The sequence below is a fragment of the Sphaerodactylus townsendi genome, linkage group LG12, assembly GCF_021028975.2.
Source record: "Sphaerodactylus townsendi isolate TG3544 linkage group LG12, MPM_Stown_v2.3, whole genome shotgun sequence".
Classification (NCBI taxonomy): domain Eukaryota; kingdom Metazoa; phylum Chordata; class Lepidosauria; order Squamata; family Sphaerodactylidae; genus Sphaerodactylus; species Sphaerodactylus townsendi.
The window spans coordinates 50,644,455-50,667,321 of record NC_059436.1 but is presented as its reverse complement, the minus strand read 5'-3'; the positions used below and the strand labels follow the sequence as shown (position 1 = coordinate 50,667,321).

The following is a 22,867-nucleotide window of genomic DNA, read 5'->3' as shown; positions in this document are numbered from 1 at the left end:
TATGCCACATATATGTGCACATATAACCACATATATGCAGACACTTATATTTGTGCCATTCTTGTAGGTTACAATCTTTATGTATGCTGGGGTTGGTGTATTCTGGCCGCAACCCTAGGCGCAGCGGTCCAGAGATGCCACCCGTGCGGCCTCAAATAGGAGGGGGAAAGGCGGTTTGTAGACCCCCAGTTCTTTTGGCTCATGCTAGCTTCCCTCTGAATCAGGCAAGGAGCGCCTTCAGCCCATTATAAAGGCCGTTCTGCAAACTGCACACATTCTCTGGTCTTTCCCAAGAGGCAGCAGGGCAGCTTTCCCACCAAATCACCCCATTGTCAGTCCTATAAAGAGATGGCACAGATCTGTTATAGATTGGGCAGCAACTCTTTACAGGGGTAATGCCCCCCCCCCCCCAGCCGTTTTTCCCTCACATAGTAGTTCCTAGTCAAGGTCAGGGATCTGCCTGACCCGGAAGAAATGCAAACAAGGAAGTGCCCTCTGGGTAGGAATTTTGCAACCCACAAGGAATTTCTTAGCTGGGCAACTCTTTAGGAATGTAGAGGTACTTGGTTTTCACTCATTCTAGAATGCTATTGCTCGAGCCAGGAGGAACATTTCCAGAAATTTAATCCATTTTCAAAGTGATATTTCATAACTGTTTTGTTGCGGGCTTCCATTACTCTATCCGGATCTGTCTGCAGGTAACAGAAGCCTTAAAAACAGAACGCATCCCAGAGAAAGAGGTTGAGTCACTTTGTAATCTATTGGGGGGGGGGGAGGATTTTCTTTGAAGAGCTGGAAATGCGTTTCCTCTACAGGGACCACATCATTTTCATCATCCAAGGTGGCTCTTTTGCCAAATGCCCATTTCCTTGATCTTTTCCAGCAAACGTCTGCGCCGTTGTAGAGTTTCAAAACAGCCAGGAAGACATTTAGAGCAAGTCAAAAATAGAACAGGAAATCAAATCTCAAAAGCAGAACAAAAACCGTTGACGCTGTCATCTGTACAATCACGGGTGCTGTCTGCCCCCGTTTAAAAGCAGAATTCTCTTGCCAAGTAACACGTCTATTGTATACTTCTAGCGCTTCCTATGAAAACATGGCCCAGGTTTCATGGCTTCCCAAAAACCTTTCCTATCTCTACACTGGGCCTTCCGGTTAGCTTATTTCAGTCCCATCTCCCTTATTTTATTTTTGGTTGCTTTGTTTGCTTTTTTGTCTGCAACTCAACACGCTTTCTTTGACAAGCTTATCTCGGGCCACAGCTGCCATTTAGAACGAGAAGACATCAATTCGCCACCCTGGCGTGTCCGATGGCTGCTTCCACGTGACGGTACCATGGCTGAATTTTGGTGTGAGTCATCATGTCATCAAAAGCTTCCAGTCCCTCCATGACTCGCAGCACTCCGTACACAGCCTGTGCAGGGAGAAGAAGAAGGAGAAAGTTCATAGAGCTGGCTCAAAGACCATCAGCTGTAAGTACCTCAGCAAGCATCCACAGGATCAATCTCTGGCACAGTTTCGATCCCCAGCATTGCTAGTTCAATGTTTTCAGGTAGCAGGGCTGAGAAAGACTTCTCTCTGCCCTAGCCCAGGGGTCTGCAACCTGTGGCTCTCCAGATGTTCATGGACTACAAATCCCATCAGTCCCTGCCAGCATGGCCAATTGGCTGATGGGATTTGTAGTCCATGAACATCTGGAGAGCCGCAGGTTGCAGACCCCTGCCCTAGCCGATGAACATAAGAACATAAGAACCAGCCTGCTGGATCAGACCAGAGTCCATCTAGTCCAGCACTCTGCTACTCGCAGTGGCCCACCAGGTGCCTTGGGGAGCTCACGTGCAGGATGTGAAAGCAAGGGCCTTCTGCTGCTGCTGCTGCTACCGAGCACCTGGTCTGCTAAGGCCTTTGCAATCTCAGATCAAGGAGGATCAAGATTGGTAGCCATAGATCGACTTCTCCTCCATCAATCTGTCCAAGCTCTTTTTAAAGTTATCCAGGTTAGTGGCCATATATCCAGGTTAGTGGCCATGAAGAGCCACTGCTTGGCAGAAGAGACAATACTAGGCTAGATGAGCAGAAGTTCAGCTCTGTGCAGCAGGGATAGAGCAGTTTTTACCATGGAAGAGAACTGGTTTTACTAAGAGAGGCGGAGACCAGCTGTGGGAGAGCCCAGCCTTCCCACCAGATTACAAACCTCAGGTCACAAGATCATTTTATCTGATCAGTTCAACTTGGTCGTTTTTGTGTGAATGGGCACAACCCAATATGGCGGCTGCTAGGGTTTGCCATCCCAGGGCATCTGTCTGCTCTCTCTTCACCCTTTAGTGTGGCAAAGATGTGGTATCATCACACAGAGATGAATCAACACAAGCAAACAGGAAGTCACTGTGCATTGATGAAATCCAAGAAAGAAGGAGGAGGAGGAGGAGGAGGAGGAGGAGGAGGAGGAGGAGAAGATTTATATCCCCCCTTTCTCTCCTATAGGAGATTCAAAAGGGCTTACAAGTTTCTTTCCCTTCCCCCCTCACAACAAACACCCTGTGAGGTAGGTGGGGCTGAGAGAGCTCCGAAGAACTGTGACTAGCTCAAGGTCACCCAGCTGCCGTGGGTTGGAGTGCACAGGCTAATCTGAATTCCCCAGAGAAGCCTCCACAGCTCAGGCGGCAGAGCGGAGAATCAAACCCGGTTCCTCAGATTAGAGTACACCTGCTCTTAACCACTACGCCACTGCTGCTCCTTGAGGTAGCCCCCATCTGCAGAAAATTAAGCTAAAACATGATTGATGATACTATAACTGCCAGATAATATGAATCTCACCTTTCTTCCAAAGCCTGGTTATCTTATACATTAAAGAAGACCCTGACACACACACACACACCCTTATGAACAAGACATAAGGGAGGCAAGATCCTATATTTTGTTGGGCTACCTTCAGTTGGTTTAAAAGTATGCCAGCATTTGAGTTTCTATCATAACGACAAAGCTGGCATGGCTGATTAAAGTTTTGGATTAGGCAGAAATCAATATGATAAGACTCAACATCGCAATGGACTTGTTTGCTCAACTTCTCTGACAAGAACATGGCCTCCTCGTGCCTCTGAGTTTTGATATGGATCCAACTTGATTATTTATTTATTTATTTTATTATTAAACTTATATACCGCCCTCCCCCGGAGGGCTCAGGGCGGTTTACAACAGACAAACAACAACAAGTGAATAAACAGCCGCCATACGTCTAGTACTGGAGCATATTAAAACATAGCGTCCAAATCATATGATAACATTTCATACAGCAGATGGCGTCTAGGCTAAAAACTCCTCTAAGAGGGGGATATCAAGGCCCCCGCTGTTAAAAAAGGGGGAAGAAGGGGGGGAAGGGGCATCAGCAGCTGGCCTCACCAAAAGCCCGGCGGAATAGCTCAGTCTTACAGGCCCTGTGGAACTCATTATGATCCCGCAGGGCCCGGACAGCTGGAGGGAGAGCATTCCACCAGGCAGGGGCCAGGGCCGTAAAAGCCCTGGCCCGGGTGGAAGCCAGCCGCATCATGGAGGGGCCAGGAACCACCATTAAATTGGCCTCTGCCGAACGTAGAGACCGAGATGGGACATATGGGGCCAGATGGTCCCGCAGGTACGAGGGTCCCAGATCGCATAAGACCTTAAAGGTTAACACCAGTACCTTGAAAACGATTTGGAACTCAACTGGAAGCCAGTGCAGGTGGAAGAGCATTTATATGAAACAGGATTGAGGGAGGCTGTCTGATTCTTTTCTTGATTTTAGTTAAAAAAACACTTTTGAATTTTTTTTTTCTGTGCAAAATATACCACTAGTTTTAAATCAGTATCTGGTCAACAACACTGGTCAGAAGTCAAGGGTTTTAAGTGGCACGAAGGAGAGAACAGACAACCAAAAACTATTGACTCCAACTGGCCTTGGTCAACTCCTTACCAAATCGGCAAGATTCGGCTCAGTTCCTCCCATGAACATTCGGTGCTTGCCAATGGCTTTCACCCAGTCATTGGCTGCTTTGTAGAGATCTTCTCTGACATCGTCCTGCAGATGGTGCCTGTGTGAAGAGAAAAGTTTAGTGCTCCGTTGCCAATTGCGTCCAGGTTTCTTCGCATCAAGACACAGTCGCAAGACATAAGGGTCTTATTCTGTATTTCAGTTTAACCTTTAATGGCATAAAAGATTGCAGATTATTTACATTTAGACATTTAAATACTGGTATTTAAAATGTTTTAAGAACATAAGAACAAGCCTGCTGGATCAGACCAGAGTCCATCTAGTCCAGCACTCTGCTACTCGCAGTGGCCCACCAGGTGCCTTTGGGAGCTCATGCGCAGGATGTGAAAGCAATGGCCTTCTGCGGCTGTTGCTCCCGAGCACCTGGACTGTTAAGGCATTTGCAATCTCAGATCAAAGAGGATCAAGATTGGTAGTCATAAATCGACTTCTCCTCCATAAATCTGTCCAAGCCCTTTTTAAAGCTATCCAGGTTAGTAGCCATCACCACCTCCTGTGGCAGCATATTCCAAACACCAATCACACGTTGCGTGAAGAAGTGTTTCCTTTTGTTAGTCCTACTTCTTCCCCCCAGCATTTTCAAAGTATGCCCCCTGGCTCTAGTATTGTGAGAAAGAGAGAAAAATTTCTCTCTGTCAACATTTTCTACCCCATGCATAATTTTATAGACTTCAATCATATCCCCCCTCAGACGTCTCCTCTCCAAACTAAAGAGTCCCAAACGCTGCAGCCTCTCCTCAAAAGGAAGTTTTCCAAAAACTTAGCCACTGCCAAGGTAATCGGTGGACTACAGTCACTCACCAAAAAACGAGTGGTCTGGAATTTAGAATAACGAAGCCTTGGGAGCAGCAAAGGATAAATTAAAATCATACACAGGCTGCTATGGAGATGACATTCCAGGAGAATATGGGATATGGTTTCAGGAGATCCACAACCACAACGGCATAGTCTCTGTTGTTTGGGGATCTGAAGGTATCTCCCAGAGGTTACAGCTGATGGGAAGCTGTTAAGACGTGCTAACATAAATAAGTGACGTTGCTTAATGGATGACAGAGATGTGAGATATTTGGCTCTTACTCTGTAGCGTGGCAGTATTCCAAGGTAGCGGGGGGAGCATACAGCGGCCTTTGTCGGGTAAAAAAAGCGATGCTCGATATCCCTCAATCTTTCCCGGATTTGGTTAAAAATGTATAATTCACTGCCAATCCCAACACTATCCAAATCAATCCCTACGGTCTCGATTTTGTCCTCAATGACTTTGAACCAGCAAAATTGAAACTTGTCTTTATTATTCTTTATTTAAAGCTCCAGTAAGCCTTTTAAATTCAGGGCAACTCCACAACGGAAAGAGGCTTCAAAGTGCATTAGGCTTTTTAAACAGGACTGAAGACATTTTAAGAGGATTACAGGGGAGCTCAACTAGATCATCGGTCGTTCAGCTGTGTAGTCGTAACACGTTTCCATGTGGCTACGCAACACCGGGGCATTTTGAGATGATCTGATTCAGACCATGGAATCTTCCATCTCACCTTGCTGGAGGAGCGCAGATGAAACAGACCAGAAGCCAAAGAGAAGGCCAAAGAGAAGGATTTCCACTATTATTTCAATGGGTAGGGCTGCCAGCTACGAATTGGAAAATACCCGAAGATTTTGGGGGTGGAGCCTCAGGAGGGTGGGGTTTGTTTATTTATTTATTTATTTATTTCTATTTATTTCTTAGATTTCTATACCGCCCGATCCCCAAAGGGCTCTGGGAGGTGTACAACATAAAATTCATACAATATTGAATAGAGGAGCAAATCAGACGACACAGTAAACAATAACATAAGCCCCACCCAATTAATAATCAATAAAACTTGGGGTAGGGAAGGGACTTTAATGGGGTATATGCAGGGGCGTAGCTGCCAGGGGGCGGGGTGGGGCATCTTGCCCCAGGTGTATACTGGTGCAAGTGCGGGACGTTCTGGGGGCAGGGGGGCAGGGTACATATGTGCCCTGGGAGCAGCTCCCCCTCGCTACGCCCCTGGGTATATGCCATACAATCAACTTTCCCAAGCAGCCGTTTTCTCCAGGTGAAGGGATCCCTGTTCCCTGAAGAGAACATGTAATCCCAGATCTCCAGACACTACCTGGAGAGTGGCGACCTTACACAAAACCCATAAATGAATGAATGAATGAATGAATGAATGAATGAATGAATGAATGAATGAATGAATGAATGAATGAATGGCCCTGTCAGGGAATCTTGGTCTAGCATGTGGCTGTTAATTCTGTACTCGTTTCCTCTGTGCTGTTGAAAGTTTTTTTACAACTTGCTCACCTCGGCTTCTACAATACTCTTTGTTTATTTATACAGCACAGGATGTCTGTATATGGGCAGGTGATGATTGTGCCTGCCTTGAGATCCAAAAGGTGGGATAAAAATATTTGAAGAAGAAGGAGAAGGAGAAGAAGAAGGAGAGGAGGAAGAGGAGTAGGAGTAGGAGTAGTTTGGATTTATATCTTCCCTTTCTCTCCTGCAGGAGACTCAAAAGGGCTGACAACCTCCTTGCCCTTCCCCCCTCACAACAAACACCCTGTGAGGTAGGTGGGGCTGAGAGAGCTCCGGAAAGCTGTGACTAGCCCAAGGTCACCCAGCTGGCATGTGTGGGAGTGCACAGGCTAATCTGAATTCCCAGATAAGCCTCCACAGCTCAGGCGGCAGAGCTGGGAATCAAACCCGGTTCCTCCAAATTAGATACACGAGCTCTTAACCTCCTACACTATATAAAGAAATGCTGGACCCAGTGTTGCAGAACTTCTTCCGTGACTTTTGGCAGTCTGGCTCTCCTCACACCTGAAATAAAGTAACGAGCTCAGGAGATTATGTCAAAAGCACCCACCTGCTCTTCAGCCTCTTGCCAATGAAGAACATGGCAACGGCCCCCAGGTATTTGGCAAAGATGCCCTCCAGCGCACCAAACTTGCCTTCACGGACAATGTAATCGAAAGAGGCCAGGGCCTCGCCAGGTGTACGATAAACGTTGGGTGAGATAAGGTGCACCAGCCAGTCATCCACCCACTTCCGCCATTTCATTTCCTCCCTGGAAGCAGGAAAGAGCAGAGCGGCTTTTAAAGCAGAGGCAAACACAAACAGGGAAGGGCAGGAAATTGGACCAAACTACAGTTAAGAACATAAGAACACGAAGAGCCTGCTGGATCAGACCAGAGTCCATCTAGTCCAGCACTCTGCTACTCGCAGTGGCCCACCTTTGGGAGCTCACATGCAGGATGTGAAAGCAAGGGCCTTCTGCTGTTGCTGCTGCTCCCGAGCACCTGGTATGCTAAGACATTTGCAATCTCAGATCAAAGAGGATCAAGATTGGTAGCCATAAATCGACTTCTCCTCCATAAATCTGTCCAAGCCCCTATTAAAGCTATCCAGGTGAGTGGCCATCACCACCTCCTGGGGCAGCATATTCCAAACACCAATCATGCATTGAGCACTGGGATGATTTACTGGGGTTTGGGAAAAGACGATTCAGAATTGGTTTTCCTTCTGCTGGCTATCTTCGCTTTCCAAATGAAGCATTTTTTAAATGATGGTTTCGGAGCTTTGTTTGGTCTCAGATCCAGGCCTCGACACCACTACACTATGCTGGGCACGCAGAAGAAGGCAGAATGTGAAAAGCGACCGTGCGTTGCCTGTGAATCTGGAAGCTCAATCCATGTCTACGTTCTGCATAAAATTGCCAGACCCCTGCCAGGGGATCCCCCACTGTGGGCCCTCCCCCCTTAGTTCTATTCAGCAGGCTGGCAAGAGTCTTATCAGCCATAAACTGAAGCCTAGTTCACATCAACATCAGCAGACTGATGTCACTTTCAGAAGCAATGTCATCATGTCACCAGTGGGACATGGGAGACATTCTGGTATCTGAGCAAAACCTCTAAGATACTGGATCAGTGGTGGGATCCAAACATTTTAGTAACAGGTTCCCATGGTGGTGGGATTCAAACAGTGGCTTAGCGCCAATGGGGCCGGGCGGGGCACGACGGGGGCATGGCCAGGCATTCCAGGGGCGGGGCATTCCTGGGCAGGGCTGTGGCAAGGACGCAGCCACTGCGCTGGTCCTTGGGCGGGAAACGAATGCACACAGGCGCAGGCTGCCACACACGCCGGTGCACCTCCTGCTAGACTGCTTCAAGTTCTGCACGCTACTGCTGAGAGGAGGGGCGTAACTAAGGCAAAAATCACGTGGCAAAATCACCAAGTAGTAACCCCCTCTCGGCACACACAAATAATTAGTAACCTACTCTCGGGAACCTGTGAGAACCTGCTGGAGAACCTCTGTACTGGATGTGACATCAATGCGCTGATGGCAACGAGACAGAGTGTGGCTAGTAAGACCCCCATTCCCTCTCTCACCAGTTACCAGGGGGTACCTGTCAACCTAAATTCTATTCTATAATTAGCTCAATTCAGGGTTCAGCATGATGGCTGGACTACTCTGATGAAGTTCTGAAAGGATTTTGCCGTAACGGATCACGTTAACATAACTGTACTATACAACAAAGGAACGTCAACAAATTAACAAATACCCAAGATAGAGCAACAAGCATTCAGGGAGGTATCAATGCATCCCTTGCATCAAAACAATACCTACGTCCTTGCAGCTTTGATGGGGTAAAGGTGCGTGGTTTCCTTCTCATCCAACATGAGCCAGTATTTATTGCAGAACTCCGTCACTTCTTTTCCCTGCTCGTTCAGGGCTTTCATAGATGGGTAATAGGACACAATCTCATCCAGACTCTTCCTAGAAAAAAAAAAGGAAATGGGCAAACAGGCATGCTTGATGTATTCTTGAAGGCTTTCACGGCCGAATTTAACTGCTTGTTGTGGGTTTTCTGGGCTATTAGATCTTGTTCCTAACGTTTTGCCTGCATCTGTGGCTGGCATCTTCAGAAGTGTATCACAGAGAGAAGTCTGTTACACACTGTGTCCAGATTACCCTCTGTGATATACCTCTGAAGATGCAGGCAAAAAGTTAGGAACAAGATCTACCAGACCACAGCAGCACAGACCAGAAAACCATAACAAGAAGGCATGCTTCAGTTTTTCCAGGGAACTGAAAGAAAGCTGCTCTCCTTAAACCAGTGATGGTGAACCTTTTCGAGACCGAGTGCCCAAATTGCAACTCAAAACCCACTTATTTATCGCAAAGTGCCAACACGGCAATTTAACCCAAATACTGAGGTTTTAGTTCAGAAAAACGGTTGGCTCCGAGGCATGCGTTACTCGGGAGTAAGCTTGGTGGTAGTCAGTGGCTTTGCTTTGAAGCAGCCATGCAACTCTTTCAACTGGTGAATCACAGCCCTATGAGGGTTTACTCAGAAGCAAGCCCCATTGCCAGCAACCGAGCTTACTCCCAGGTAAAGGATTGCACTTTAGTTCTTTGCATGAAAATCAGTGGGGTTTAACAGCGCTTAACAGGGTTACCTACACTGCTTCCCCAAAACTAGGTCTTAGGTTTAATGCTGATATTCAAGCCAGCCTAGATGTGTGTGTGGGGGGGGGGGACACTCTATTTGCGCGTGCCCACAGAGAGGGCTCTGAGTGCCACCTCTGGCACCCGTGCCATAGGTTCGCCACCACTGCCTTAAACCAAGAGTATGGCCATTTTAGGCTGTTTCTGTCCAGTTATGTCTTCACATTAGGATAATATCCTGAAGCACCATACCTCAAACGGAGAAGCAAGTTCTCTGCGGATCGGATCCACCAGCCGGCACACAGTAGGCCGGCCACAGCAGGGACCAGCAAAGGTGGTTAAACGCTACAACGGACCGGGAAGCACATCCAGGGGGGAGGGAAAAGCCAGTCTTGCTCCGGAAGCAAAGCTGAGCAGATGTCAAGACCCCGTCCCTAGGGTCTTGCTATGCTTACCCAGGGGAGTCTGGGAGACAGTGGAACCAGAGGATCCCTGCTGGTGATGGAGCTTGGCTTGTTGAGTGGAACGTGGCCCTTATCAGAGGTCTAACGTTGGAGGAACTGAACAGTCTGTGATTACTCACGCTTTTGGGGAGGGGGTGCATAGTGCAGGATATAGGCCAGGGGTGGCCAACCTGTGGCACTCCAGATGTTCATGGACTACAATTCCCACTTGGCACAATGCCTGTATTGCTTAATAAACCCTGTTCAAAGGAGAGCCATAATGCTCGCCAGGTTTAATGTTATGCCTTCTGCCTTGTTACATGGCAGATTTAATAAGCAAGAAAAGGCTAAAAGATTGTGCCCATGTAACGATGGCTCAGTTGAATCTCTGGCCCACCAATTACTACACTGTCTCAGATTCAAGGAAATCAGATCCAAGTATGTGAATCTTACTTCTTTACATTTACCCCATCTCCCCGATTTAATTAGATTACACTACTTGTTGGACAACCCTGATCCTTCTCTCTGTATGATAGTGGCAGACTTTCTCCTGGAAATTACTAAACGCCAGTAGATTTCCTTCAACCTGTATTGTATATGCTTTTTAATCTGTTTTTTATTACTGTTGTACTGTTGTCTATGCCAATAAAGGCTTGCTTCTGCTTCTGAAAATTCCCATCAGCCCCTGCCAGCATGGCCAATTGATGGGAATTGTAGTCCATGAACATCTGGAGTGCCATAGGTTGGCCACCCCGGTAAAGGCTGCTGCTTAGCATGGGAGCAATAGATTCATCAAGATCTCTGGAGGGCACCTGTTTGTTTGCTCTGATGCAATAAACTGATTTCAGTAGCCTTGAGTCTGGTTCCTGGGAGGAGGCTGACTGCCACACAACGGAGCAGAGTCTCATGGGCACTGTATCTGTATGCCTCAGAACACTGGTCCCAAGATTATAGCAATCAGATTTTCCCCATACACTTGGCAGCTCCTCCTTTCCCCCCTTCACGGCTGAGTTACGGCACTAAGCTGCATCATGGCACAGGGAGAAGAAAAGAAGACTGCCAAAGGGTGATCACTACTGCACAGAGGATTATTGGCTGCCCTCTCCCCTCCTTGGAAGAACTCTATAATTCCCGAAGCCTAAAGAAAGCCCAAAATATTCTGAGAGACCCGTCTCATCCAGCACACTCTCTTTTTGAACTGTTACCATCCGGCAGACGATACAGGTCTATCAAAACTAGGACAAAGAGGCTTAGAGACAGCTTCTACTCTAGAGCTGTGGCGATGCTGAACTCCGCGGCTTCGTGTTGATGTGTTTGGGGCTGAGCGTCTTTGTTTCTGCACTGACCCTAACAGTTTGTCCCAGTTAGAAATGAGAGAGCTTCAGCTTTCGAAATGGTGGCTACATATTGAAAAAAAGATCTTTTCCTTGGGCTTCTCTTGGGAGGCCCTACAAATGCTCACCACTCCGGAGATTTACCATCGCTTAAAGTCTAGATTATTTGATCAAGAATATCAATTTCTCCTGAGCAAAGCGCAAAGCTCTTGCTCTCCAATATTCTTTGGGATTATCCCTCAGAAATCTAGCCCTGCTATATACCTGGAACATCTTGTTAATTACAATTGCAGATGGGTCATGACTAGAGCAAGGTGTAACTCTTTTCCGTCAGTACATCTTCAAGGTCGCTTCTCTAATATCCCACAAAATGAGCGTTGCTGTCGTTTCTGTCCTAATACAACTGATTCACTTTCTCATATTCTGCTTCACTGTTCAAAATACAACAACATCAGAACTGATTTGAGAACTGTATTACCAACAGGATTTATGCTCCTTTCTGATAAGATAAAAATGGCTAAGCTTCTAAATAACTCTAATGCTGAAATCTCTGAAGCTGTTGCTACATTTTTGCTCTGTGTACTGCAAGTTGTGCAATAATGATCTTTTTATTGTATTTGGAACTCATGACACACTCCAGTTTTATGCCTAATAAAGGTTTTGGATTTGATTTGTTTGGGGCTGTGTAGGGATGGGTGGAGGAAGGGGAAAGTGAGGATGGGGTATGAGTCTGAAATTGTGTGCTTCGAGGAATGCTGCTGTAAATTTTGTTGTGCGTGCACAATGACAATAAAAAATGCTTAAATGCTTATTGCTTATCTCCAAAGGACTTAAAAGTGACGCTTATCTCCATGCCTGCCTCTTCACGCTGACAGCAGGAGGAGCGTCTACCTAGATTCTCCCCGGCCACCCTGCACGTTCCCCTGAAGCCAGAGCAAATGAGGTTTATTTTTTGTGGGGAGAGGAAGCACAGGTCTTGCTGCAAATGAACAGAACATCACTTGGAAGCACCCCCCAAAAAGCCAGGGTACTGAGTAAGCCACACAGGGCAAAATCCCCAAGCGGAAACAGTCCAGGAGAAAAACTGCTCACAGATTATAAACAGCAAGGGGATGTCCTTGATGAAACCATAACGGCTAAGGAGCTGCTTAGCTGCAGTCAGTTAATTCCCAAGCATTTATTTCTTTGCTTATTTCATGTATACCCCGCCTTTCTTGCCAATGAGGAACCGGAGCAGCTTACGCTCTTCCCACCTCCATTTTATTTTCATAACAACCTTGTCAGATAGTTTAAAAGTGTGCACCTGACCCAGCAAGCTTCCTTGGCAGAGGCAGGATTAAAACAAGAATCCTCATCCCAAAATCTACTTACTAAACCACACTGGCTGTCCTGCGCACTTGCATCAGGACAGCCAGTGGCGTAGTGGAGCAGCAGTGGCGTAGTGGCTAAGAGCAGTGGCTAAGAGCAGGTGCACTCTGATCTGGAGGAACCGGGTTTGATTCCCAGCTCTGCTGCTTGAGTTGTGGAGGCTTATCTGGGGAATTCAGATTAGCCTGTGCACTCCAGCACACACCAGCTGGGTGACCTTGGGCTAGTCACAGTTCTTCTGAGCTCTCTCAGCCCCACCCACCTCACAGGGGGTTTGTTGTGAGGGGGGAAGGGCAAGGAGATTGTCAGCCCCTTTGAGTCTCCTACAGGAGAGAAAGGGGGGATATAAATCCAAACTCCTCCTCCTCCATCGCAATACTCACAGTAGAATTTCCAGTGATTTTCATTTATAATGTCAATGTGTGTGCATTTGTGTCTCTGGCTCATTCCGCACATGCAGAATAATGCACTTTCAAACTGCTTTCAGTGCTCTTTGAAGCTGTGCGGAATGGCAAAATCCACTTGCAAACAGTTGTGAAAGTGGTTTGAAAACGCATTATTTTGCGTGTGCAGAAGGGGCCTCTGTGTGTAAAGTGCCATCAAGTCGCAGTTAACTTACGGTGAACAATTAAACGTCTTAGCCAAAATCCAGCTGCACAGGTTGCTCTGCAACTGTGGTTTGGTATTCCTTTTTAACAAGCTGGGAGCTTTCAAGGGATCACAGAAGAGGAAAGGACAAATGAGGACTCTCTCCATCCTCAAATCCCACCCCCTGTCAACTCTCTAAGATTCCAGGTGCTTCAACAGGCTAATTTCCACTCCCCTCCTTGTTCTTCCTTTTAACTGACTCTCACCTGCTTTCAACATTGTGCACTTCTAGCACATGCTCAGTCCTCATCAAACAGGGATTTGGGCGGGAGGGGGATTTTTTTGCACAGCACACAAATCCTCAAGAGCTCAGTGTCTTAAAGAGCTACTCCAGGGCTTTGCTGACTGCAGTATTTGGGATAAAGTTACCTAGGCAGATCCACAGAAAATGGGAGATTAAATCTCGACTGCAGAAGACCACACTGATGGTCAGCAAACAATTGCAGTACAGAACCACTGTGAGAACAAAGAGAGTCACAGCACCTGGGCCCCAAATCCCAGCTTCTAAACTCCACTCCTGCAACAGATCCCTGCGCACCTCTTTTTCCTCTGGGAATTCAAGCAGAAGTCCTTCAAGAGCAGGTCAGAGTTCAAGATATAACCAGCTGGTGCTCCTTATGAGAGCAAGCGTGATTCCAAGTTTAGGCGCAGCGGCATTGCTTATTTATGCTGCCTTTTTTGCAGCATAAACTTGGATAAGTAAATGGTAGCCTGGGGTGGAGAGACCCAAAGTTTACTTCCTTACCTGTTGACCCAACTTACCTTGAGCGAACTCCACCATTCAAAAATGGTGAACAATAGTTACAGCAAAGATCGGGGAACTGGGTTATGACAGTGACTCCTTCAATATGCTAATCTTACTGAAACTTTTGCCCTCATTAAAGAGAGGCTGTTAGCAATGGACTATCAACAACTGCAGAGCTTGGCAAATAAATCTTGTTCACCAACAAATATGTCAATTCCTTTCACGCAGGGATACCCAGCCTATTATATTACAGCGCTCACAAATCCCATACACAGGAGAGCCTATATGCTGGCTAGATTTAACATCATGCCATCTCCGCTACATAGAGGAAGACTTAAAGGTCTTCCAAGCGATAAGAGGTTCTGTCCCTGTAGCATAGGACAGCTGGATTCCATCCCACACATTCTCCTGAACTGCTTATTACATCAAGAACTCCGATCCAGCCTGTTATCCCAAGCTATAGACCCTATGATTGATTATACTGAATCAGATAAAGTAGTTATGCTTTTAAATTGTCAGGATTTTCATTGTTGCCTGATAGTGGCAAAGTTTTTGTCAGAAGTTTGTAAACTGAATGTATGACAAACGCGAAGTTTTTTACTATTCACTTTTTAACTGGAACTGTAATTTTATACTATCGTGTATATGCCAATAAAGGCTTATTGAAATTACTTCCTTACCTGGAAATTAGATAGGTTTTGAGGGTACTGATAATCACAGAAGAGTCATTCATTTGCTGGAGGGGAAACAAAACAAACAAATCAGAATTGCAGCGAATTTTTAAAAGCATTTAAAAATCTATCCAGAGGGACAGCATGCCTAGGGGAAGCGGCACGCTTTAAAAGGAAGCCGTGTTCGTTCATGGTTGACAAAACCATTTTTCCTTGGTTCTGCTGACTATAATATTCCGGGAAACTAATTGGAATGGGCAAGCTATCAACCAAAGCTGGTCAAATGAAGGGCAACTGACAAATGAAACTGTCACAGGTATAAGACTCTGGATACAGCCTTCTTACCCAACCAGAAGGTGAGTTTCTGAGAATCTCGCTTGTGCCTGTCATACCCTTTGGGAAGACCCAGAACTCAGTGGCAAAAGTTTGGATTTACAAGCAGAATGTTCCAGGTTGCAATCGCCAGTTAAAAGGACCTTCAACCACACAGCCATGAAAGTTCCAGGCCTCAGTTTTTTTAAAGACTAGCGCCAATCGAAGTCATCGGCACTGGACCAGAAGTGGAACATGCCAAACCGTGGCTTGTACTGACTGGAATTAAGAATCTAGCATACCGTTTGAGTGTTTAAGCACCTAACTGACAAACCACGGCTTGAGGATTCAGATGTCGTACTGAAGTTATCGCTGCAAATATAAACGGTGGTTTGCAAGCTTAGACTTCCCTTCCAAAGGCTCATTCCGCACATGCAGAATAATGCACTTTCAAACTGCTTTCAGTGCTCTTTGAAGCTGTGTGGAATAGCAAAATCCACTTGCAAACAGGTGTGAAAGTGGTTTGAAAACGCATTATTTTGCGTGTGCGGAAGGGGCCATAGTTTCAGGTGCACCAGCGAACCTGAAGCCACCCATTTACAGATTCAGACACTGCTGTATCTAATGTGCAGCTAGCTGGCACCTGGGCAGGTGCTGAACACCTTATTAACAGAGCCCCCCCCCCATAATCACTATAGAGATCTACTTATTCAAATACAACTTTGTACAATGACCAGAAGAAGGGGGGGGGGAGGCAAGATTCCCAAATTGTCCCCCACCCCCTACTAATTTCTTGCAAACCTTCAGCTACTCACACCAAATCATAATGATACCTCACGGCTAGATTCAAGTCCAGTAGCACTTTAGAGACCAGAGTATGAAGTTTCAAGAGTTGACATCCGCTACTGCATACCACCCATTAGAACTGTTCCAAATGGGTAAAAATTCAAGCTTTTGCTAAAGCTCAGTCAAAATATACCCGGAAGAAGCAGGCAGCTTAGCATATCAGCCATTAGAACTCTTTCCAAATGGGTAAAAATTCAAGCTTTTGCTAAAGCTCAGTCAAAATATACCCGGAAGAAGCAGGCAGCTTAGCATATCAGCCATTAGAACTCTTTCCAAATGGGTAAAAATTCAAACTTTCTGAAACAAGTACTCAGAAATAAATTACTGTCATTTACAGAGAGCGACCTGTAAATATAGCATGTTAGAGGGACACAGCCTAAACACCCATCCCCTGGACAGAGAAACAAGCAATCTAAATGTAAAACATGGAAAGGAAGGCAGAGGAAAAGAGGGAACTAAGAAAACAGTGGCCCCTTCCACACATGCAAAATAATGCGTTTTCAAACCACTTTCACAACTGTTTGCAAGTGGATTTTGCTATTCCGCACAGCTTCAAAGAGCACTGAAAGCAGTTTGAAAGTGCATTATTCTGCATGTGTGGAATGAGCCAGTGGAAAGAGGGGAGGAAGTAACACAGAACTAATGTGAGCCACGGCTTCCAAACGCGTGTTGTCATCGGCCTACAGGTCAGACCAGGTGAAAAATCTAAACAGTTGGCCAGCTATCAATCAAGCCAGAGACTTACCAGGTCCCCTCCCGCGTTGGCCAGAAGAATGGGCACCTTTCTGTACGAAGAGAACTTAATCTCCTTCCGCATGATGGGATTCACCTCCACGATCTCATAAGGCAGCCCATGATAATCGAGGAAGGCCCGCACCTTGCTGCAGAAGGGGCAAGTCTTGTACTGGTACAAGGTCAGCTGTAGGGAGCCTTCTGGGAGCTGGAGAGAAAGTGTACCAGCAGGGTTTGGGTGACTGATCTGGCAAAAGCAATACGACACACACACCCCTCCACGAAATGCTTAGACATTTCTAGAAGTATGATATTCTGTGGTTTAAGAGTGCTCGGATGTAACCAGTGGTGGGATCCAAAAATTTTAGTAACAGGTTCCCATGGTGGTGGGATTCAAACTGTGGCGTAGCGCCAATGGGGCGGGGCGGGGCACGATGGGGGTGAGGCATTCCTGGGCGGGGCTGTGGCAAGGACGCAGCTGCTGCGCGGGTCCCTGGGCGGGAAACGAATGCACACAGGCTGCCATGCACGCCGGTGCACCTCCTGCTAGACTGCTTCAAGTTCTGCACGCTACTGCTGAGAGGAGGGGCCTAACTAAGGGGAAAACCATGTGGCAAAATCACCCATTAGTAACCCCCTCTCGGCACACACAAATAATTAGCAACCTACTCTCGGGAACCTGTGAGAACCTGCTGGATCCCACCTCTGGATGTAACCCACATAGAGGCCCAGGGTTCAAAAACACAACTGAAACATGAAGTGCATTGAACTTGGTGACCTCAGATTAATCACACTCTCTCAGCATAACCTATCTCACAGGGTTGCTGTGAGGGAACAAAGTAAAAGGCAAAATTCAGATCCTCTGAAGACGCCAGCCACAGATGCAGGCGAAACGTCAGGAGAAAATGCTGCTAGAACACGGCCATACAGCCCGGAAACCACACAGCACCCCAAAAGACAAACCCTTACATGTCACCCTCAGGTCCTCGGAGGCAGGGAGGGATATTACACTTTTATTTTATCCTTCCTCCTAGGCCAGGTTGGCATACATGCCCTCTTTCCTTTTCTATCCTTACAACAACCCTGTGAGGTCGATTAGGCTGATAAAAACTGGGTAATAGTCTAACACTAGTCACTATTAAAAGACTCTATAATAACATATAGCATAATAACAAAAATTGTGAACAAGATTCAAGTAAAACATAGGAAAGGAAGGGTACGAAAACAAAACAGTCAGATTCGTAAAGCCTTTGGTTAAATCTATGGAACAACCGTGTCTTGACTACCATGTAGAATTCTACCCTACCCACTGCAAAGCACCAGATAAAGTGCAGAAAAATGCAACCCAAACAATGAAGGGGTCGGAAGCTTTCTCTAGGTGGAAAAGAGTTTGGAGTTTTTCAGGTACAGAAAAAAGACAACTACAGGGAAAAGGATACATCTTTATATAATTAGGCCTGGCGTGATAACAGGCACATATTTCTCTCTTCCTTGGGTCATGAAGCCAATATGGAAGCAAATTAGCAGTAGTTTCAAGATCATAAAATTATGCATGGGGTAGAAAATGTCAACAGAGAGAAATTTTTCTCTCTCACAATACTAGACCCAGGGGGCATACATTGAAAATGCTGGGGGGAAGAATTAGGACTAATAAACGGAAACATTTTTTTCACTCAATGTGTGATTGGTGTTTGGAAGATGCTGCCACAGGAGGTGGTGATGGCCACTAACCTGGATAGCTTTAAAAGGGGCTTGGACAGATTTATGGAGGAGAAGTTGATCTGTGGCTACCAATCTTGATCCTCCTTGATCTGAGATTGCAAATGCCTTAGCAGACCAGGTGCTCGGGAGCAGCAGCAGCAGCAGCAGGCCATTGCTTTCACATCCTGCACGTTAGCTCCCAAAGGCACCTGGTGGGCCACTGCGAGTAGCAGAGGGCTGGACTAGATGGACTCTGCTCTGATCCAGCAGGCTCGTTCTTATGTTCTTAAGATTGGCATAAAGAAAGGACTTTTTCTACAAAGCGTGGAATTAGTTTCCGAAGGTCACTGAGAGGACACAGAGATGGCCACTGGGTTTTAAAGTGGGATTACTTAAACACAAGGACAGAAGCCCAGCAGTAACTGTTGAATAAGAAAGCAGAACAGAGCTCAGTGCATTATATCTCTGAACGTGAGATGCTGGCACCCAAACGGCGGGAAAAACTTGTTGCTGTCATGCCCTGTTTTGGGGCTTCGCTGCAAACAAGATGCTGAAGACAGTAGCCCCAGAGACCGCCCTGATCCACTCTTTTTACTCAGTGGTTGAGCTGCGCATTCCCCGCATAGTGGTGCTGACAATTTCTCATTATTACACCACCATAAATGAAGTTTGGGGCTTAAAACCGGCAGCTGACAGCAGCCAGAGTGTGGAACCTAAGCGCTGGATCACATCACCTTTCTGATTCTTCCAAGTACAAGCGTGTAGTGTAGTGGTTAAGAGCAGGTGGATTCTAATCTGGAGAACCTGGTTTGATCCCCACTCCTGCACACGAGCGGCGGACTCTTATTTGGTGAACTAGATTTGTTTCCTCACTCCTGCATTCCTGCTGGGTGACCTTGAGCCAGTCACGGTTCTCTCAGGACTCCCTCAGCCCCACCTACCCCACAAGGTGTTGCGGAGACAGGAAGGGAAAGAAGTTTGTAAACTCCTTTGAGTCTCCTTACAGAAGTAGAAGAAGAAGAGTTTGGATTTATATCCCCCCTTTCTCTCCTGTAAGGAGACTCAAAGGGACTTACGATCTCCTTGCCCTTCCCCCCTCACAACAAACACCCTGTGAGGTAGGTGGGGCTGAAAGAGCTCCAAGAAGCTGTGACTAGCCCAAGGTCACCCAGCTGGCGTGTGTGGGAGTGCACAGGCTAATCTGAATTCCCCAGATAAGCCTCCACAGCTCAGGTGGCAGAGCTGGGAATCAAACCCGGTTCCTCCAGATTAGATACACGAGCTCTTAACCTCCTACGCCACTGCTGCTCCTTACAGGAGAGAAAGGGGGGTATAAAACCCTTCTTCGTCATCTTCCTCTTCAGAGAGCATTTATTTCAGAAGAGGTGCTTCCTACAGACCCAAAGGTCAGGTCTTCTGGAGTCTCTGCTCCAGCAAGGTGGAACTGGCACTTGGCTTTGGGAAGGAACACAGGGATTACCTAGAACAGTGATGGTGAACCTTTTCGAGACCGAGTGCCCAAATTGCAACCCAAAACCCACTTATTGATCGCAAAGTGCCAACACGGCAATTTAACCTGAATACTGAGCTTTCAGTTTAGAAAAAATGGTTGGCTCCGAGGCGTGCGTTACTCGGGAGTAAGCGTGGTGGTTGTTGGGGGCTTTGCTTTGAAGCAAGCGCGCAACTCTTCCAACGGGTGACTCTCGACCCTAGGAGGGTTTACTTAGAAGCAAGCCCCATTGCCAGCAAACCGAGCTTACTCCCAGGTAAAGGATCGCACTTTAGTTCTTTATATGAAAATCAGCGGGGTTTAACAGCGCTTGACAACTGCTTCCCCAAAACTAGGTCTTAGGTTTAATGCTAATAATCGAGTCCAGCGGCAGAGGCCAGCCTAGATGTGTGACTCTGTTTGCGCATGCCCACAGAGAGGGCTCTGAGTGCCACCTCTGGCACCTGTGCCTATAGATTCGCCACCACTGACCTAGAAGCACATTATGGTGCACATGTGACCATATTTTGCATTACTGTGTCAGAGAGGCAGCGTGGTGTAGAGGTTAAGAGCGGAGACTCTAATCTGGATAACCGGGTTTAGTTCCCCGCTCCTCCTCGTGAAGCCTGCTGGGTGACCTTGGGCCAGGGACAGTTTTCTCAGAACTCTCTCAGCCCCGCCTGTTTCACCAGGTGTCTGTTGTGGGGAGAGGAAGGGGAAAGAAGCTTGCAAGTCCCTTTGAGTTCTTCTTACAGGAGAGAAAGGTATAGATTCCAGCCTCTTCTTCCACTGCCGCCGCTTAAATGTCACGCATGCCCAGCCCAGCGCAACAAACGAGGCAACGCAGCAGGAAAGCTCTCTCGGCGGCACACATCTGAGCATGCACAGCACCGCCGGCGCGCAAGGATCGCGCCGCATTCATGCGTTACCTTTGCGACCTGCTGCTCCGCCAGGTGCGCCCGGCTGCGGTGCTGCAGGGTCTGGTAGAGGCCGAAGGTGCCCCCCAGCGCGAAGGCAGCCCCCCACAGCAGAGGCCTCCCCTTCGCGGCCCTGCCTTCCACGCCGCCCTTTACTCCAGAGGAGAACCTGCAGCGGACCCCGCGGGGGGGCCCCTGCGCGATCGCCAGGCTCGGCCGGCAGCGCCACAGCCACGTGAGCCGCCCCAGGCCCCGCCAGCAGCCGCCGCCCGCCGCCATCTTGGCTTCAGCAAACGCCGCGCGGGCGGGCCCTTGAAACACAACAGAGGGAGGCGGGCGGGCGGGCGGGCGCTCGCTCCTGTTTTGCGTGCGGTTTTTTCCCCTTTAAGCGTAAATCCACGTGCGGGACCCGATCCAGCTCGGGATCATTTGGGACCCAGCCTCGTGCATCTCTTAATGAAGCAAATAAATAAATGTAGGGCGGCGTTTCATAGTCTGATTTAGCAGACTTGAATGAAGGGGAGTGTGCAAGTGCTTGCTTGAATCCTGTTCAAGTCTGGGGAGGGAGAGGGAATTATAATTTCTGCAAATGTTATTATTCCTATTAAAGACAATATCAGCAAGAACGCTACTCATAATGGTTCTGGTTTTGTTACCGCCTGGAAAATAAACAAAATATTTTCCTGAGTCAGATTACCTGATTACACTGGCTCCATGCTAGGACGCAGAGACTTGTGTGTCTCAGAAGCCTTCATAAGACTTGCAAAGGTTGCAAACATATGAATTGTGCCAACGATCACATATTGTTACCCAAGCTGCAGCGGTAACAGTTTCTTTTCCCTTCGCTTTTATACGCCTGAAGGCTGTTAAGGACAAACATGTTTTAGTCGCTGTCTGTAATTTTAATATATGGTTTTATCGGATTATTGCCAGCCGCCTTGAACCCTTAAGGGGGAAAACGGCATTTAAAGCCAATAAAATAAAGCAATCAATTAAAAATACATAGTTTTAACTGTTCTTTCGAAAACAGCTCAAACGAACGTGTGCAATGTAAACAATGTCCGACAAAAGAACGCGTTGCACACTGGCGTAGGCTATGCAAAACTATTTTAATGTTCAGAATATTTTAAAGTTCAGGATCAGTCAATTTGGAACTCCCGTCCCATTTCATTCATAAGGTGGCGTTATTCCTGTGTCAAATATCAGTCTTTAAATGTAACGGAAGATGCACAATCAATAATCCACTAGTGATAGATATTCAGCAATTTTCAACCTGTGTAGCGTGTTTCCAACTGCTCAAACGCCTCGCGCGCTCAGCTGCGTTTTCAAGACATCTTCCTCAAGAGAAGATAATCACACTTTTGTCTTCTTCGTAAGAAGTACCCTGTTTCCCCGAATATAAGACATCCCCGGAAAATAAGACGTAGTAGAGGTTTTGCTGAAGTGCGAAATATAAGGCATGCCCCAAAAGTAAGACATAGTAAAGTTTTTGTTTGGAAGCATGCCTGACGAACAGAATACAGAAAAATAAGACATCCCCTGAAAATAAGACATAGCGCATCTTTGGGAGCAAAAATTAATATAAGACACTGTCTTATATTCGTGGAAACACGGTAATAATACTGTTACATTCCTTAAGCCATGTCCTAGTTCTTAGCCATGGCTCGTTCCGCACATGCAGAATAATGCACTTTCAAACTGCTTTCAGTGCTCTTTGAAGCTGTGCAGAATAGCAAAATCTATTTGCAAAGAGTTGCGAAAGTGGTTTGAAAATGCATTATTTTGCGTGTGCGGAAGAAGAACAGTTTGGATTTATATCCCCACGTTTCTCTCCCATAAGGCGACTCAAGGTGACTCACAAGCTCCTTTCCCTTCCTCTCCCCACAACAGACAGCTTGGGGCACAGGTGTCAAACTGGCGGCCCTCCAGATGTTACAGACTACATTTCCCATCATCCCCTGCAAGCAACATGCTGGCAGGGGGATGATGGGAACTGTAATCCATGGCTATCTGGAGAATTACTAAGTTGTTTACCTGATACCGAGGAGGTGGGTGGGGCTGAGAGAGCTGCGAAGAACTGTGACCAGGCCAAGGTCACCCAGCTGGCGCTTTAGGAGGCGCTGGAATTTGTTTACATGCATTTTTATATCGTGGGATTTATTTGAAGGG

The 22,867-nt window shown here is 46.9% G+C and overlaps 1 protein-coding gene across 1 annotated transcript; it reads right to left on the bottom strand.

Annotated features, from left to right (window-relative positions):
• Window positions 1–607: 607 nt before the first annotated feature.
• PTGES2 (prostaglandin E synthase 2) lies at window positions 608–20,992 on the bottom strand. Its single transcript, XM_048513455.1, has 7 exons — window positions 20,711–20,992; window positions 16,605–16,799; window positions 14,711–14,766; window positions 8,671–8,820; window positions 6,910–7,110; window positions 3,950–4,067; window positions 608–1,414 (listed from the first exon to the last, which is right to left on the bottom strand). Exons 1-7 carry the CDS (start codon window positions 20,975–20,977, stop codon window positions 1,286–1,288), a joined length of 1,116 nt encoding a protein of 371 aa, XP_048369412.1. The 5' UTR covers window positions 20,978–20,992; the 3' UTR covers window positions 608–1,285.
• Between the last annotated feature and the right edge of the window lie 1,875 nt (window positions 20,993–22,867).

Coding starts and splice junctions, on each gene's coding strand:
- PTGES2 (XM_048513455.1), bottom strand. CDS start 20,977: ATGGCGGCGGGCGGCGGCTGCTGGCGGGGCCTGGGGCGGCTCACGTGG. Junction 8,821..14,710: donor AAAACCTATCTAATTTCCAG/GTAAGGAAGTAA, acceptor TTTTTTTTCTAG/GAAGAGTCTGGATGAGATTG. Junction 1,415..3,949: donor AGCCGAATCTTGCCGATTTG/GTAAGGAGTTGA, acceptor CTCCCTGCACAG/GCTGTGTACGGAGTGCTGCG.